Genomic DNA, 18320 nt, shown 5'->3' on the forward strand with positions numbered 1-18320 from the left:
AAAAAATATTAGAAGTGCCACAAAAAGAGTTGCTCGTCAGTTAATCTTTTTGTTTAGTTTTTAGTTTTTTTTCTTCTTTGGTTTCTTTTTCCATACGGTTTCAAAATTAAAATTTTTGTTTCCAGCAAGTCATGAGCATTACGTTCTTGTTGAATTTTTATCACTACCTTTCAAGATTTTTGCCTCCAATTAACTGGGGAATCTGGTGGAAATATGGTTGAAAATAAATTTGACCACTGTAAATGATAAATTGGCCTACCCAATTTGAAGACACTTTAGCAGAATGAATAATTATGTCATGATTTGCATTATTTAATATAAATGTGAATTGTGTATGGGCCATGCTTTGCTTCTTAAAAGTCCTTCTGCAGGATGCACAACTTGAACTCCATCAGGGTTGAGAACTGTCACCAAAGGGGAATTTAGAGGAAGTCTGACTGTATGAAAAGTGAGAGTGGATATACGCTTAAGATGGTCTTTGAAGATAGATAGAGTTATATGGCATGAATTTAACTTAATATTGGTTTATTGTGCAAACTGTCAGTTTTGAGTCAGATTTATGGAGACTCAATTCTATAATGTTACAGGACTTACTAGCTTGAAGGAGTTACAGATGTCCTGCAGTAACATTACAGATATTGGAATTTCTTACTTGAAAGGTACATTTTACTTTTAGTCTGTTTGTTGCTGTCTTATGCTACTACAATACCATAATATGTAATATTACCTGATGAGTTTGCCTTGTCTTCACATCTTGATAAGAATGTGACTCTCTCTCTCTCTCTCTTTCTTGGTGTGTATGCATAACTTTCTGCACTGCTGTTAAACAGAGACCTATACATGGATGTGTAATCATCCACAGAAAAAACCTTTAAAAAACTGAAAAGAGAAAAGTGGATTGGATTATTTAGTTCATTCAAAATGTTTGGGTTGAACTTCTGAGGCAAATGGGATTATTTGAAAGTTCCCTATTAGGTATATCTGCTGCAGGTGATGGATTAGTGGTTATATTTCCATAAAAGAAGTATTTTAATTTTTTTTAACATGGATATGTGGTGGTGGTGCTTATCATTAATAACATGTATTTGGCTGCTTATTCTAGTAAGACACTCCCCTTTGCCTTCTCATAGATAGACATTTGCTAAGGATCTGCATGGTGCAAATAAACATGATAATTTGATTAACACTAGTGCCTCTAATATTGTGTACACGGCAGCGCTTCCCTTTTGTGTGTTTGTGCGTGTATTCGCCTAGTGACTGCCTATGCTTTTGAAACCATTCATCTAAGTGATTTCCAAGTTGACTATTCATCTAATGGGTAACTTTTGTGTTTATTCCCTCTTGCTTCCTCAATTGTCATCCATGCTGCTTCTGACATGCATTTCTGTAATGATGATTCCAGAAGCCACCTGACAAAAATGGTGTCTTGTCTGGTGCAAAATGTGACATATATATTTCAGGTGGATGCAAGTATATGACACAGATGGATGACTTGTGTGATTTCTTTTGGTTTCTATGCTTTAATGATGCTTTGCCTTGCTTATAAGTTGTTGAATATTATATTATCCAAGTCACCATGCTTCAATGGTATTTTGCATTTCTATGACATATTAGTGCATAAAAATTAATTACTTAACTCATCTATGCTGAGCTTTGTTTTCTGTTGTGGTGCTTTCACTGTCATTCTTCTCTTTGTATAACATCATCTATGGTCTCTTCCTTTATGGTATACCATTGCCTATTAGTAATTTTTGTATTATGAATTTTCTTAATCTATCTTCATTTCAGCCACGAATGTGCTTCTTGGTTGTTAAGGGTTTAGCCACTAGGATTTTGTGTGTGTGTGGAGCTTTGTCTTCTCTTATGATACTTTTGGAATCATCCTTGCATTTGTCCGATATCAACTGTAAGTCTTTTCATCTATGGCCAACCATTGGTTTCTGGTAATTTTTTGTACTGTGCATTTTCATATTCCATCTTTTTAAAAATTTTGAATCTGCTTCTTGGTTATTAGGCTTTTAACCACTAGGATTGTGTATGCAAAATGTCCAAAGACACCTATCAAAAAAAAAAAAAATTGTGCATGAAAAATGTGCAAAGAAGGATGAGAGATCGTTTAGAGGATGATTTGCATCAGCAGAACAAAGAGAATAAAAGGAAAAAGGAACAAGTCAAGGGCCAAAGTCTGAATGATGTCAGGAAAAGAAAGGACTACTCTTGTAGCTAGCCTAGTGGCTTTTCTATTGTCCCATCTAAACTATCACCTAAAAAAGAAAGTAACAAAAAAAGGGGAAAAAAAACATTTGGCATATCAAGATGTTCATGATCCAATGCATCTAATGATGATATTTTCGGTGTGCATGTGTTGGTGTTTGTGAGTGGGTGGGCATGGTGGTGACAATCCATAAAAGGATGAGAGAAGAAAAAGAAGAGGAGCTCAAGGAGACAAAAGTCTAGAATGAGGTCGGTAGAGGAAATGACTCCTTTTGAAGCTAGCCTATCAGCCTTTTTTGTCCTCTGATTTGTGCTCTCAAAAACCAAACATCCAAAATTTCTAGAGATGTGCATAATCCAGTGTAGCCAATGATGATATCTTGATAGCCATTGATGATCCTCTGTCATGTAAGGAAGCATTATAATCGAATCCTCCTCTACCATAAATTTTGTGGCACCCATCTCTTTCACCAATGTCAAGCTTTCCAGTAAAGGCCAAAACCTATCTTGATAGCAATCCACATCCAATTGCCTCGAAGAAGCCCCTAACATCTTAATTCCTCTATACTTCCAAACAGACAAATTTGATGTCTCTAGAGCTGTGCATAATCCACCAAATGATGTGCTTATGGCCTTTGTTGAGCCTTAGAATGTATCGTAATCAAACCCCCCTCTACCATAAAATTTGTGGCACCAATCTCTTTCACCATTATCTAGCTTTCTATCAAGGGAAATATCACTTTTTTGATTGCAAATCCACATCCAATTGCCTCTAAGAAGCCCCTAACAATTTTGCCTTTGTTATGCCTTATAAAAGGCCTCTAGCCTTTGTCTGGATTTGGTTATTCAAAAAGCGGTTTTCAAATTTAGATTGAGGTTTCTTTGGTGGAGGAACTATGGAGCATTGATAACCACCATTATCCTATGGGAGTGATAACTATTCTATTGAGAAAATATTAAACAGAACCTTAAGAGCTACTCGGTGATCAGACATCCAAAGAGGTGTGAGATAACATATATTTTCCCATGATTTAGATCTTCTCCTAGAATCAAATATCCTGATTTTCTCGTGAGACCTAATAACTCTCATGACAGCTTCAATGAGCCCCCATAGATTTCTCCCTACTCCTCCAAACCCCTAGAATGGGATAAATAGCTTATTAACAATGTTTCTAAGTCCCATCCACGTGATCCTAGTTGTAGAAAACAAACTTTGCCATAACTCTGGATCAAATGGGCAATGGAGAAAGAGGTGGTCTATTGATTCCCCATTTCTTAAGCACAAAAAACAATACTCTTGGTTGATGGTTTTATAGGGCCTTCTTAGTTGAAGCAAAGTTGATTGTATTAGCCTTCTCATAGCCACCAAACAAGGGTCCAGACTTTTGATAGAACTTAAGATTTCCAAATGAAATTTTCTTAAGGGAATGAAAAAGAGTATTGGCTTTTACAAGGGTCTGGTAAAAGGAACAAGTTGAAGAGTGACATGCGCCCGAACATATACTTTCACTCCTCATCAAATGTTCTCTAAAAAATGGATATACAATTCATCAACAACCGACAAATATGACAAACGAAACCTGGCTATAGATTTTATACAATGTTGTTAATATCTAACCATAGTGTTGGCATCCGACCTATTATTGTAACCATAAATATTCGTAACCATTTGTTGCCATAAGGAGCTTCTCTGTCTAGGAAACTGACACATCCATTTTCCCTTGAAAGCTTTATTCTGCACAGAAATTTCCCCAAGAGTTAGGCCTTCCTTAGATTTAGGCCAACAAACACGGCCCCAACAAAGTGGTTTCCATGACTTTCCCAACCCAGGAATTAGAGAAACCCCTCAGAACTTTCTGAATCCCAAATGCTATTTCCACTGGAATCTTAAGAATCAAGAGGTAGTAAACCAGTATACGTGCTAAACAAGCCTAAATTAGGAATTAGGTAACTGTATTCTCGATGGACAAGTAAGCTCTCCTCCATGCATCAAGAAGCTTGGTTAGGGAATCTTGTTCAATTCTTGAATCACTTTTATTAATCTGTCATTTTCTTTAATCTTCCTCCAGGCTCAAGTAGCTAGATCTGTTTTATGCATTACAGGTTTATGCAAGCTTATGTTGTTGGATGTGGAAGGATGCCATGTTACCACCTCATGTTTGGATTCTCTATCAGGTCTGCTTTATCTTAAATGCATAATCCTTTTTGGCTATGTTTGGTTCCCGGAAAGTACAAAGGAAAGAAAAAAAATGCTAAGGAAAATGATTTTCTCATGTTTGGTTGTCCTATGAAAAATATCAAAGAAAATCAAATATAATTAAAACTAATTAAAAACTTATGTATTTTTAAATTATTTAATCTTTATATTGATGAGTTAAAATAAATAAAATGAGTTTGAAGTAACAAAAAAAATAATTTATCAACTTTTAATCTATTTTTTTATTTTCCTTCACTTTTTCTTTCCTTCTACTTTTCCTTTGCATTTTCTTTTCCTCGCATTTTCCCTCAAATTTTCCGGGAACCAAACATAGCCTTTATGATTCTTAAAATCCTTCATCTAATATGATACCATTGACAATGATTCTTAGAATCCTGCTAGAAAATTGGAAGCTAATATCGGTCTCCCTTGGAACTTAAGTCTTTTGTATAATTTTAGTTTATATATAGTCTAGATAAGAGGGTGGTGAATGTCATGTACCATTATTACCATACAGAAAATCTGGAGATTTAGATTTTAGATGTGTTCATTTGTTTTAGTGAAGAAAAACTGAGCATATGTGTGCTTTGCTTGATTTGGTTTCTGTCAATAGACTGCCTTTGGGACTTTACTTGGGTTAGTACAGATATGAGGAATTTTCGGCTACTGATATAAATGTGCTGTTTGGAAATATAACCATTTTCTGGGGAGATCAATGAGAGACTAAGGATTTTGTCATCTTCCTGATTTTTCCCCAAAGAATAAAGTTCTTGGCAAATGAAATCATCTTAATATTTTTGCAAAACCATGATTTACTAATTAGGTTTTTTCGTTGTAATGGTGGATCAATCAGCACCATGGAATATGCCATTTTCATATTGTAACCTGTAACATAATTGTTTCTTTTGCAGCTCTTGTTGCCCTGTCATACTTAAATCTTAATAGATGCGGTTTATCTGATGTTGGATGTGAGAAATTTTCTGGTGAGTGGCACTTCAATGACCCTTTGGATTGTTCTGTGTCATTCAGGACATTCAAATTGGAAATATGTTATTTCTTTTATTTCTCATTGTTGTGTAGTAATCCTGCATATTGCATCAATTTCATCTCTGCAGGATTAAAAAATTTGAAGGTGTTAAACATGGGATTCAACAATATAACTGATGCATGTTTGGTGCATCTGAAAGGTTCTCTCTCTCTCTGCCCCTCTCTTGCCCTCTCTCTTGATCTTCTTTAGTTGTTTGTTTTATCTTTTAACTTTTTTTCTATGTTACTTATTCTGCCAATGTTCTCTAAGAAAACAGAGGCTATGCTTAGTTAAGAAAAACACCCAAAAGGGGGGGTGAATTGGGTGTTTAAAAAACTTTTCAATCACAATAAATTTAAACAAATTATAAGCAAAGTAAAGAGATAGAGTTTAGAGAAATCAAACTCGGGTTTATAGTGGTTCGGCACTTCCTTGCCTACGTTCACTCTCCTCAACCTCCTAACCGAGTGAGAGTTCCACTAACTTGAAACTTCAACCAAGCTTCCAATCTTCTGACACTTGGATTCCGGCTCCAATGGGCTCTTACACAACCTCTTCAAGATTCAACCCTCTTGAAGGCTTTAACACTCGGATTGTTATAAGATATAATCACTCAACCTAGCTTAAAGATGGCTCAAATACAAGACAAGGCTAGGATGACAAACAAGAGTGCACTAAAGGATATGCAAGTGGTGATTTAATGCACAATGAAAGAAATGAGAGCTTTTTTATCAAGAACAGGTAGGTAGGCTTTGAATGCAATTGTTCTCTTATCAATAAATGAAGTGGAGCTCTCAATATATAGGTTTCTAAGCTCGAGAGTCAAAATCAGCAAAAGGCAACCTCGTCCGGTCGAGCTAGGGGTCGACTGGTTCATTAGCCGTTAGAGCATTTAATGCATGACAGGTTACCGTTGCCTCAACCGAACCTCGACCGGTCCTCGACTGGTAAAGGAATCACTTCGACCGGGAAGAGAAGACTATTGGGAGAGAGAGAAGGTTTTTAACCTTCCTCGACCGGTTCCTCAACCGGTTGAGCATTTTTGGCCCTGAAAAACCTATTTTTGATTCCTTTCTTTTCTAACACTTAGGCAAGGTCTTTAGGTAAATTAGTAAGCCAATTTTGAAACATTTTGCCTAAGGTAAATTAGTTAAAAACTCGGGTTTTAATGAAGTCGACGTTTTAAAAAATAAACCGAGTTTTCTAAGATGCATGAAAACGTATGAAAATCCTAAGTGCACTTATGCATTCATCTTACATTAGTTTCCTATGATCTCAAGTCTTCCAAGCGTCTCGATCTTGTATCCATTTGGTCATTTGATGAATTTTCGAGTTTATACCTGAGATTCTTAAACATTAAACCAATTAGTTACTTAACCATGGTTTGTTATCATCAAAACCTGATTAGGAGAACCCTTGGGCTAACATTCTCTTTTTCATTTTTTTTATAAGATTATCTCATTTTTAAAATTATGTTATGTAGAACAATATACCTTGTTAATTTTTATTCGGATTGTTATATTGTGTTACGGTATAATTAACTTTATCATTTCTATTTATTTTTGTATTGTCTAGAACATTTAATTATTTTCTATGTTAATGATCGATATATATTTGATCTTCTTTAGTTATGTGTTTTATGTTTGACAATTTTTTTTTTAATATTTTTTTTTATATTATCTTTTGTGGTAAATGTTCTCTTCTACTTTTTGCAACTATCTATTCACTTTTAAAATTTGTTACGTACAAAAATTTAACTTGTTAATAATTATTTTGGTTATTATATTGCTTTAGGATTTGTTTATTTTCAAAACAAAGAATATGGAACCAAATTATTCAAAGAAAAAAGAAGCATAGGTTAAAAGAAAAGGTTGGTATTCAATGTTATTTGAAGAAAAAAAGAGAGAAATATGTTGAAAGAGAAGAGAAACATATGCTAAAAAGAAGTCGAATCAAAATGTAGATAAAGTAGAGAAAGTAAGAGATGATATTATAATATTGATAGTATGAGAGGACATGGATTAGGTATTATTGTCAAATTCTTTTAATATTTGTATTTATGAGATAGAATCTATCCATCAGGTGATTACAGTTTTTGTTGAAAATTCTTGTCATGGTATTATGATCGAACGACCAATTGACAAAGGAAAAAAAATATACAAATATTCTTAGTACTTTTGAAATTGGTGAGATATTTTTCTTTTGGTATAAATAAAAGCATTCTAAAGTTCAATGTATATATAAAAAAATAATTAGTCATTGTTGATCGTTTATAGGGTCTTCATCGTGCCAAGATGAGTTTTATATTAACTAATGTCCACCTAGGACATATGTAACAGGTAAGAATAAATTACTACTTGATTAAAAAAAAAAAAACTATGCTTCAAGTTAGTATTTAATTCTTATATATTGTAGATACCTATTGCTGAAAAAAAAGGAACAGAATCTATAAAAAAAAAATCACTATATTGAAAATCAACCTATGTAGTAATTTCTTTTGAACTTGGAAAACATTACTGATTTAGAAAATTATAAGATCCATATAAGATCAAATGTTAGATTAGATCAAAGAGTTTATAATGCTCCTTCAACATTACAAAATAAATAACCAACCTATTATCTATTTTAAAGCAGTTGATGATATGATTGAATGCAAATTTCATTTGACTTGTTACATGATGATATACATGGATCAGTATTGTAATTTTTCTACCTAATAGTGCATTGGGAGTTGTGATCTTATAGAGTTTTAATTTCATATTGTTAAATTGTGAAATTGAAGAACATAGATTATCTTATTAAATGTAAGGTCAATGTATTTAGAGATGATCTTTAACGACAACTTTGGGTTACATCGACCTCATATTCCAAGAAGTAAGTCATGATATTTTTTCAACTTCACAATATGACGATATTGAATTAACATTCTATAAGATCACAACTCCCAATGACACTTTTAGGCAGAAAATCTACAATACTAATCCATGGATCATTATCATGTAACAAGGCAAATGGAATTGGTGTGTTCAATGATATCATTAGCAACTATATAATCGACAATGAAGACAAAAACAGTTACAACAAGTGAGTTGATAGATCCCCCTCTTAGAAATGTGACTTTTACATGGTCAAATATGCAAGGTGTTCTTATTTGTAGGAGGTTAGGCAGATTTTTGTTCTCAAATGAGTGGGATCAAATTTCCCCTCAAAGTCTCTAAGAAGTGTTTCCTAGATGGACCTCAAATCATAGCCTAATATACCTGGATACGAATCCTTTTAAGTGGGGCCCGACTCCATTCAAGTTTGAGAATATGTGGCTGCTACATCTAGAATTTAAGGAAAATTTTAATTATTGGTAGCAGGAGTGTTAAGTTGGTGATTGGGAATGTTATAAATTCACGAGGAAACTAAAGTTCGTTAAATCTAAGTTGAAAGATCGGAGCATTTTTTTTGGAGATTTAAAAGAGGAAAAAAAATCGTTTCTGTCAAACATTGTTACGATTGATATAAATGAGTAGGAAGGGAATTTGACTCCTGATCTCTCAACTTTGAGAGCATTAAGAAACGGGATCTAGAGGGATTATTGTTAAAGGAAGAGGTTCATTGGAGACAAAAATCTAGGGTTGAATGGATAAAAGATGGAGATTGCAATAAGTTCTTCCATAGAGTGGCCAGTGGAAGGCAAAATAGGAAATACATAAAGTCTTTGGTATTTGAAGAAGGGTTATTCTAAGCAACATTGAAAGTATTTAAGAGAAGTGATTTCACTCCAAACCCTCATGTGTTTCTTGGAGGGTTGAAGGTTTAGATTAGTGTTCCATATTTGGAGAGTAATATTGGGCTAGATTGTTCCCTTTCTAAAGAGGAGGTATGCCTTGTTGTCTTCCAACTGAACAAGGAAAAGACCCCCGATCTTGATGGTTTTACTATTGCAATGTTTCATGAGTGCTGAGATGTGATTAAAGAGGACCTTATGAGGTGTTTCTAGAGTTCTATAGTAACGAGATAATAAATCAAAGTACTAATGTCACTTTCATTGCTTTTGTGCCAAATAAGAGTCAAACTATTAAAATCTTAAATTTTAGACCTATTAGCTTGGTTACAAGTTTATATAAGATTATAGCAAAGGTCTTATCAGGAGGTTTACATAGAGCTCTCCATGAAACAATCTATAGATCCTAAGGAGCCTTTGTTGAAGGGAAACAAATTTTGGATGTTGTTTTGATAGCCAATGAAGTGGTGGATGAAAAAAAGGAGGTCAAGGGAGGTAGGGGTAGTCTTCAAAATTGATTTTAAAAAGGCCTATAACCATGTGGATTAGGGTTCCTTATACCATGTGCTAGAAAGGAAAGGTTTCAACTCAAAGTGGAGATCTTAGATGAGGGGTTATTTTTCTTTAACAAGCTTTGCAATCCTAGTTAATGGAAATGCCAAAGGTTGGGCTAAGGCCAGTAGAGGTTTAAGACAAGGAGACCCTTTTTTTTCTTTCCTTTTTACCATAGTAGCGGATGTCCTAAGTAGGATGATGATGAGATCAGAGGAAAGTGGTTTAACCGTGGGCTTCATAGTAGTTAGGGGTAGGACTAGAGTGTCCCTCTTACAATTTGCAAATGACATAATTTTCTTTTATAAATCCTCTTTGGTTTTTTTGCAAAACCTCAACCTAATTCTGTTGGTTTTTAGGCAGTTATTAGGGTTGAAAATCAATTTAGAGAAGAACATCTTTTTTGGTATTAATGGTTTTTGGGCAGTTATTAGGGTTGAAAATCAATTTAGAGAAGAGCATCATTTCTGGTATTAATTTAAGCTAGGAGTTGATCTTTAGGTTGACTTCGATACTTGATTGTAGAGTTTCAGAGTGGCTTCTTTCTTATTTGGGTCTTCGCTTAGAACCCCAAGACACTAAGATTCTGAGATCTAGTGGTTGATAGAATCTCAAGGAGGTTGGATGGTGGGAAATGGTTTTTTTTGTCTTTGTGAAGGAGGATAACCTTAATTTAGTCATGTGTGTCTCATAACCCTAGCTACTACCTCTCTTTTTTCAAGGTCCCAATATCAATAGCCTCAAAGATTGAGATGTTACAAAGAGGCTTCCTATGGTCAGAGACTGGGGAGGGTAAGAAAGATCATCTTATCAATTAGATGTAGTGTGTAGGCCAAAAGAGTTTGGAGGTTTGGGGATTGGTAAGACTTCCTTGAGAAATCATGTTCTTTTAGGGAAGTGGCTTTAGAGGTTTCCTAAGGAAAGTTGTGGTCTATGGCATCAGGTAATTGCGAGCATTTATGGGACACATCTTAATGGATGAGATGCCAATATGTTGGTTAGATGGTCGCACAGATGTCCTTAGAAGGCTATTCCACAAGTTTTTTAGGACTTTTCCCCATACATCTGTCTTGTGGTGGGGAATAGGGAGAGCATTTGGTTTTGGGAAGATTTATGGTGGGGAGATCAACCTTTCTTTTCACAATTTTTAGGCCTATATAGAGTTATCTCAGTGAAAAATCTCTCTGTCTCAACCGTTCTTGGTAATTCCCATCCTTTCTCTTGGAATTTTAACTTTTGTTGCAATCTCATTGATATAGAAATTAAACTTCTTAAAGATGTGTCTTCACTTGATTCATTGCACTTGTCTCCTTTTTTCGCAGATTCAAAAGCCTAGTCTTTATCCTCAAGTTTAATTCACAGTAAATTTTTTTTCATAGCCTTATCCAATTTCTTAAATTCTATTCCATTCCCCTAAGCCGAATTTCTTTGGAAATCAAAAGCTCCTTCAAAGGTCAAAGCCTTTGCTTGGTTAGTAGTACATAGGAAGGTCAACACCAATGACATGTTACAGTTGAGAAGACCATACAAATCTCTTAGTTCTCGTTATTGCATTTTATGCAAAGGAGATGGAGAATCGATTGACCGCCTTTTCTATATTGCCTATCCACTTTGGGGCTATAGCATAAAGTTTTCAATATAGCAAGGATGGATTGGGTTCTATGTAGAAGTATTAGAGATATGATGATTATGTCATTTAAAGGACCAAGGATTTCAATCAGAGGCAAGACTCTTTGGCAAATCGTTTGCCTCACCTTATTGTGGATGGTATGGCAAGAGAGAAATGCTAGGATTTTCTAAGACAAGTGGAGATTGAAAGGAATGTTGGGGGATTTACTTCATGTCTACTCCTCATTGTAGGCCTCTTATATTGTTACTTTTAGTGGAGTTCCACTTAATGTTATTTAACTCAATTGGCTTTCGGTTGTGATTCAAAAGGGTGTGGATAACAATAAGAGGAGGTGACTTCAGTTATTGAGATAGTTTGTGTTTTTCAGGGTTTGAGACAATTGGTGGATGCCTTTGTGTATAGTTCTATCTAGTGGGGTTGTCTAGTTTCATTTTGATCAGGTTTTGTTTTTGCGGAAAAGACCTCTCATTTTTCTCTTGTACTTTTATTATTATCAATATATTTTTCGTTTTTGATAATATATATATATATATATATAGATAAAGACAATATATCCTTCAATTGTTTAACCTCATTGATTTCTTTAATAAATATTCCTCCTAGAATAAATAATTAATAATAATAATATTTAAGTTTACTTCTAAAATATACTTTGAAATCTTATAGGAAAAAATTAAAAACTAAATATAAGTATACACACATACATAGTTTACAAAAATACATAACCTTTTCATATGAATATGAGCAGGCATATAGAGGAATTTGCACTAATTGGAGTTAATATCCCTTCCCTTTGCATTGTGGTTTGGTTATTCATTTTATAAAACACATAACCTTTTTATATGAATATAAGCAGGAATATAGAGAAATTTGCACTAATTAGAGTTAATATGCCTTCCCTTTGCATTGCGGTTTGGTTATTCATTTTGTGATGTTGAAGAAGCATTATGAACTCTTTGATCTTATAATTTTCTAGATAAGGTATTTTTTTTAAAGTTTGAAAGAAGTTACTATATGGGTTGATTTTTAATCTTATATGGATCTTATTACTACTACTACTACTACTACTACTAGAACTACAAGCGGATCAACACAGGATCTATGCTCCTTCTACCTTTCAAACACTGTTATCTAGGCTAACTAAATCGTTCATAGAAAATTCAATTCGAACTAACTTAGGACTTAATCAATGATTATAGATTGTTCCAAGTTGTAATATTAGTTAGTTCTTAAGCAGAATTTGACTTTGATACCATTTTGATCTAGATCTCTTAGGTTTAATAATAGTTTTGCATGTTCATTTGATAATTTTGCATATGCATCATCATTTAGTGAAAATATCATTAATAGTCAAGAAATAAATGTAGCTCAAATAGAAAGTCAATTACATAATTGATCAATTCCTCATATGAAAATTAATACAATTTATCAACAAGGAAAATTAAAATTGAGTCAAAGTTATTCAATTAAAATTGATGAACAAACTATTTCTTTACAATTATTGAATTAGGGTTATTGTAGATAATTTTTGGTCTTTAAAACCACAAAGATTTCCAAACCAAAATTTAGAATATGCTTATGGAAAAACTGTGTCAGCCTTGGCTCAACATCTCCAAAATCTTCAAAATCAACTTATTGCCTTTGAAACCCAAAAATTTCAAAACCTCAAAATTCATGAAAACCAAGAAAGATTGATAAAAGATCTGAAAACCAATACAACATCAACCAGTCTAATTAGTTTAGATAGTCAACTTGAAATGCTTAATTTAATTAGGAAATCATCTCTTCTTTTTGAACAATATGAAAAACTTCTTGTTAAAAACCTAATCGGGGTTGATAACAACTCTTTCATTGAAACTTTCTTTCTGAAAACTCAATATAACAAAATATTTAAAAATCAAGAACTCCTATATAAACATTTTAAAACAAAAAGCGCTAGAATAAAAACAGGGTATGTAGCATACCACGACCCTGATTTCTTCTTTGTTATACATTTAACTTATGTAAATATGTCTATTGTGAATAAAGAAATTCTTGATCTTGTACCTTAGCTTATGGATTAGGGAATTTTTAAAAATGTTTTCATGAACTATGTATCTCAATTTGAAACCATTCCACCCTTATTCAAAACCGATGGATCAATAGTGTTAGCCTATCACCATGTTTACATAAAGCACAATAAAGAACCGCTTATTCCTCAAAAGAACTAAGAAAGGTTTGATTACAAGTTCAAACTCTGGAACTTGAACTTGATACAAGGTTTGATTACAAAGAAATGTTACAAAGGAAAGATTTTTTGAAATGAGAGGGATACAAAAGAACTAAGAAGGGTTTTTGCATAAACACTCTTATCAATTCTTCGTATTTTTCACTCTGTTTTGTGATGAACTTGATGACTCTATTTATAAAGAATTTTGACGGATTTGAAACTTAATGAAATTCATAGATTTGATCATACTTGAAATCCACCGACAGCTTCTTGATAAGGTTTTCTTTTGATAACTTGTAGATGAAATCTTCAACATGTCATGGTTTTTATGATAGATTCAAGGTGCTAGGAATCTTGATCAAATTTTCAAGAAGTTAAGAAAGTTACCATTTATGAATAGTAACTTATCTCCATTTATCTTTTCTCATGTTTTGAGATTGCAAACTTCACTATTTACCTTTCAATATCTTCTTTTTCATTTTTTTTTTTTTACTTAACATCTATAAGATACAAATGTATAGGTAGAGACTTCACCTTCTTAAAGTCTCTTAATTCATTTCTTGAAGGAAACGATTTTCAAAATATTTTTTGGCTTGACTTTTTTTGAAATATTATTTTTTATAAAAATCAATAAGATAGGAGAATTGAGATTGATAAAAAAAGGAATCTCAGGAAAGTTAGTTGAATAAATGATTTTTTGAATATTATCTTCTACAATGAGTTTATAATTAGAAGAACTATAAATCTCAAAATCTAATTATCTTGCAATCATTCTAGATCTTCAATGACGAATTTGTTTTTTGAGACTTGATTTATAGGGTCAAGGGACCTCTTTTCCAAATAAAAGTTGTTTCCTAGAACGAGCTTTGAGAAAAATGAGATGTTGATCTAGATAAACTCCTCCTTTGTTTGATCACTTAGGAGGCTTGCTTTTAATAATAAGCTCAATTTATTCGACCACTTGGGAGACTTGATTCAAAACACAAGTTGCTAATTTTCTTCCAAATCCATCAATTTATAATTTGCAAATACTAATTGATTAGCCTTGCAAATACTAAAAGTGAGTGCATACTTATAATTTGCTTTTCTAATGGAATTTCTCTACATAAGTGATCAAGTTTTGGATACTTAACTTTGGTGTTGCCATAGTGAGTATACTAAATAAAACTCATTCCTTCAATAAGAATTTCATAAGTGCTACAGTTAATAATAAACTGAATTATATGTTCTTGTTGTGCTTGTCTTGTAGCTTGGGCTTTTAAACTTATTAATTGTCTAAAGTCTTTTGGAAGATTTAAAATCTTTTGTTGAAAAAATGAAAATCTTGCTTTTTGAAAATCTTGAAATTCTTTTGAAAGCTTTGGAATCTCATTTAGAAAATTTTGCAAATCTTTTGAAAATATTGAAATGGCTGTTGAAGTTTCTTGGAATTTTTTCTTTATTTTCGGCATTGAAGCATTCAAGATTTATATCCATTATTTTGCAATGTTTACAAATTCTTGAGAGGGTAGTGCAACTTTCTAGGTTATCATTAATCTATTTAAAATAAAAAGATATAGCATTAAGAGCTTCCAACTTTTGAATATCACTTCATGTATTTTAGAGGTTGTCTAAAATGCATTTTTGTGATCTGTCTAAATTTTCTATGTCTTTATGAATTCTAAAAGAAAGATTACTTTTGGGAAATACTAGAGTAAATTTCCCAAAACTAATTTCTTCTTGTTCCATCTATAAGAAAAATCTAAGTGTTAGTACAGTACTTGACACATAGATAAATATCTAAGCAATTTATATTTAATATATCAAAATGGAAAATATATTGAATCTATGAATAGTAAATGCTTATTTAATTTTTGAATAATATAAATGTTTAATGGGTTTTTGTATTCTTTTGAAATCAAATTTATTGATTTATATGAACATGCACAAATTCCATTGCATTCTTTTTTATTATCTGATCCGTCTTGACTTGATTCTTCACTTGATATTTCTTGAGTTAATATTTGATTTTCTTCTTTTGATTCTGAGTCTTCAGTTGTGTCATCATCTTCTTTATTAATCATTAAATTGATTATTAAAATTTTGAATTTGTCACTTATTTCTAAAGAATTAATTTTATTTTCTAATTGACAATCTTTTGAATAATGACTTACTTTTCCACATTTATAACATGTTGGAGTTTTCTTTTTGAAATTTGATTTGCAAGCAAATTTTGATTTATTATTGGGTTTTATATTTTTCTTTTGAAATTTTGATTCATTTGATGTTTTATGACTCTTTGTATTATTTTGTTTATTCTTTTTCCTTTTTGAAAGAGTTGCTAATGTATTGTATCCATAGTATGGACAAAATTTTCCTAATTTGTTTTTATTATCTTGTTTTTCTTTTTTCATTTGACTCTTTAGTTTGAGATCTATACATAGAGCTAGACCTTCATTATTTATAAATGTAATTAATTCTCCATAAGTTAATGACTTTTAAGGAATTCTTCCATTGTCTAAATTTATAATTCTTTGTCTAACCTTTTCTACAAATAATGTAGGTAAACTTGATATAAATTTTTCTTTTCAATAATGACTTTCACAATCAAATATGGTCATGACATTGACTAAAAACATATCTTTGTACCATTTGAAATCTTGAAGTGTTTAACATCTAAGATAATTGAGAATTTTTGAAGTTCTTTCTTGAAAATAAATTAGATCTCCTATAAAATGTTTTGTTATTGTAAATATTTAAGTATTGGTAGCATCTTCTTCATAAGTTTGGATTGATGTTCCTTATTCTTTGACTATTTTCTTTGCATTTAATATGTATTCACTTTCATTTTGACTAAGATGATGATCCTACCATCCTTTAAGTAAGTCAGTAAATCCTATGACCAATGTTCTAGCAGCATGATGATTAGAATTATTGGTTTTAATTTTATATGCATTTGCAGCCATCATCATTTCATGAAGTAAATTAACTATTTGATGTTCACTCATACCATCTATATTTCATTCATAAAAACTGCTACGATCATAAGTAGCAGTTAATTGATAATTTCTTTCTTCTAATTGTACATCAGGAAAAGAGGGTTTTGAATTGTTCCTTGCAGAGAAGTTATGGATTTGTTTATTTGATTTTTCTGCCTTCCAGGTTTAACAAATTTGGAGAGCTTGAACCTGGATTCGTGTAGTATTGAGGATGAAGGGCTGGCTAATTTGACAGGTTTTTATTTTACTTCATCTCTCTCTCATTTCCAATGACAATTTCTGTGTTTTATGTGGGAGCAGATAACATGTTCACAATCTATTATTCATTCCACTAGTTTAAAAATAATGATAAAAATGGATAGGAACTTATTTTTTATTGTTAATTGCATTCCTGCTACTGTAAACTTACCATTACATATTCATGCTCATTACTTTCTTAGGATTAGATTCTAAGCTGGACTATTGTTCATTAAACATGGATGTTAAGGATGTTCTAATATGTGTCAGTCCAATGCTTGGAAGTTTTATTTGTTTAATGTTTTGAAGATGTGAATTTATTGCTTTCTTTTTTTATGATGGTTACAGGTGTCTCTATCTTACTATCTGCAATCTTTCCTCTTCTATGACTAATGCCATTGCCAAAAAGGAAAGACAGATGTTAACATTCAGGTTGAATATGCTAGTGAAATTGATTACAAAACTAATAGTAGGATTCTAGAACCCTTCAATTCTTCAAGGGGAAAATATGGGGCAGTGCTTATCTTGTAAATCTAGGTTGAACCATCCCTAACTACTGAAACTTTGCAGAAAATAAAGGCAGTGACCTAACAGTGGTTGACTCTTTGAATGCAATTGGTTAAAGCATTGTTAGTTTTTTATTTTTTTTTATTTTGTTTTGGTGGGGGGGGGAGGGAAGGGAAGGGAAGGGAAGAGAGGAAGGGGAACGACAGCAGTGGTGTAAAGTTAAGACGTTTACATGGCTTTCCAGTGAAATGGAAGGTTATAGCAATGATTTTTCAAGTGAGGAGGCCTTACAAGCTCCTCAACTCATTTGTTATTGTGAAAGATGGGTGAAGAATTGATGCATCATCTCTTCTACATTATTTACTAACATTGACTAAATTTGGAGGAGGTGTTCATCATTTCTTTTAAGGGTTCTAGAGGCAGGATTATATGTAATTTTGCTAGCTTCATTCTGATTTGAATTATTTGGCAGGAAATTAGTGTCAGGATTTTTTAGGGTAGGTGGAGAACAGTCAATGCAATCTGGGATTGGTTTATTTCCTCTCTTCCTACGGGATTTGGCTAGTGAAGCCTTCACTGGTACCCCTTGAAGCCTTCCTTTTTTTTTTTCTTTTTTTTCTTTTTTTTTATTTGAACCTGGTATATAAGTCTGAGAAGATGGATGGAACCAAGTTTGGTTACTTCCCCATGGGAGTTATATCTAGTTAACTTCATTGATGCTATTAGAGAGGGAGGGAAAAGGAAACTTGAAATCTTACTACTGCAACTCCAAGTACGAACCTGTTACAATATCCTGAATTCTCATTTTCTTGCCCTATGTCTTGTCAGCAATCAAATGGAACATTAGGGAAAACAAAGATTTCTTTTAATCAGAAACAAAATATGTATTAAGTATGGGTAAAGAAGCACGAGAAGGATGAAGAATCCTCCCAAAATTTATGATAACTGATTAATAAAGGTAAGATTGAACTCCTCCACTTTACTAAGGAGACCTATA

The 18320-nt window shown here is 32.5% G+C and overlaps 1 protein-coding gene across 2 annotated transcripts in view; it reads left to right on the top strand.

Annotated features, from left to right (window-relative positions):
• LOC100243795 (uncharacterized) overlaps positions 1-18320 on the top strand; it is a 32835-nt gene that overhangs the window by 5488 nt on the left and 9027 nt on the right. Inside the window, exons 7-11 of one of the 2 annotated variants that reach the window (XM_010658225.3) lie at positions 588-659; positions 4318-4389; positions 5323-5394; positions 5527-5598; positions 16743-16814. In XM_010658225.3, coding sequence (XP_010656527.1) covers positions 588-659; positions 4318-4389; positions 5323-5394; positions 5527-5598; positions 16743-16814 — 360 coding nt within the window. The remainder of the gene's footprint in view (positions 1-587; positions 660-4317; positions 4390-5322; positions 5395-5526; positions 5599-16742; positions 16815-18320) is intronic. The other variant, XM_059740518.1, reaches the window with a different exon arrangement.

This window comes from Vitis vinifera, chromosome 11 (genome assembly GCF_030704535.1).
Source record: "Vitis vinifera cultivar Pinot Noir 40024 chromosome 11, ASM3070453v1".
Classification (NCBI taxonomy): domain Eukaryota; kingdom Viridiplantae; phylum Streptophyta; class Magnoliopsida; order Vitales; family Vitaceae; genus Vitis; species Vitis vinifera.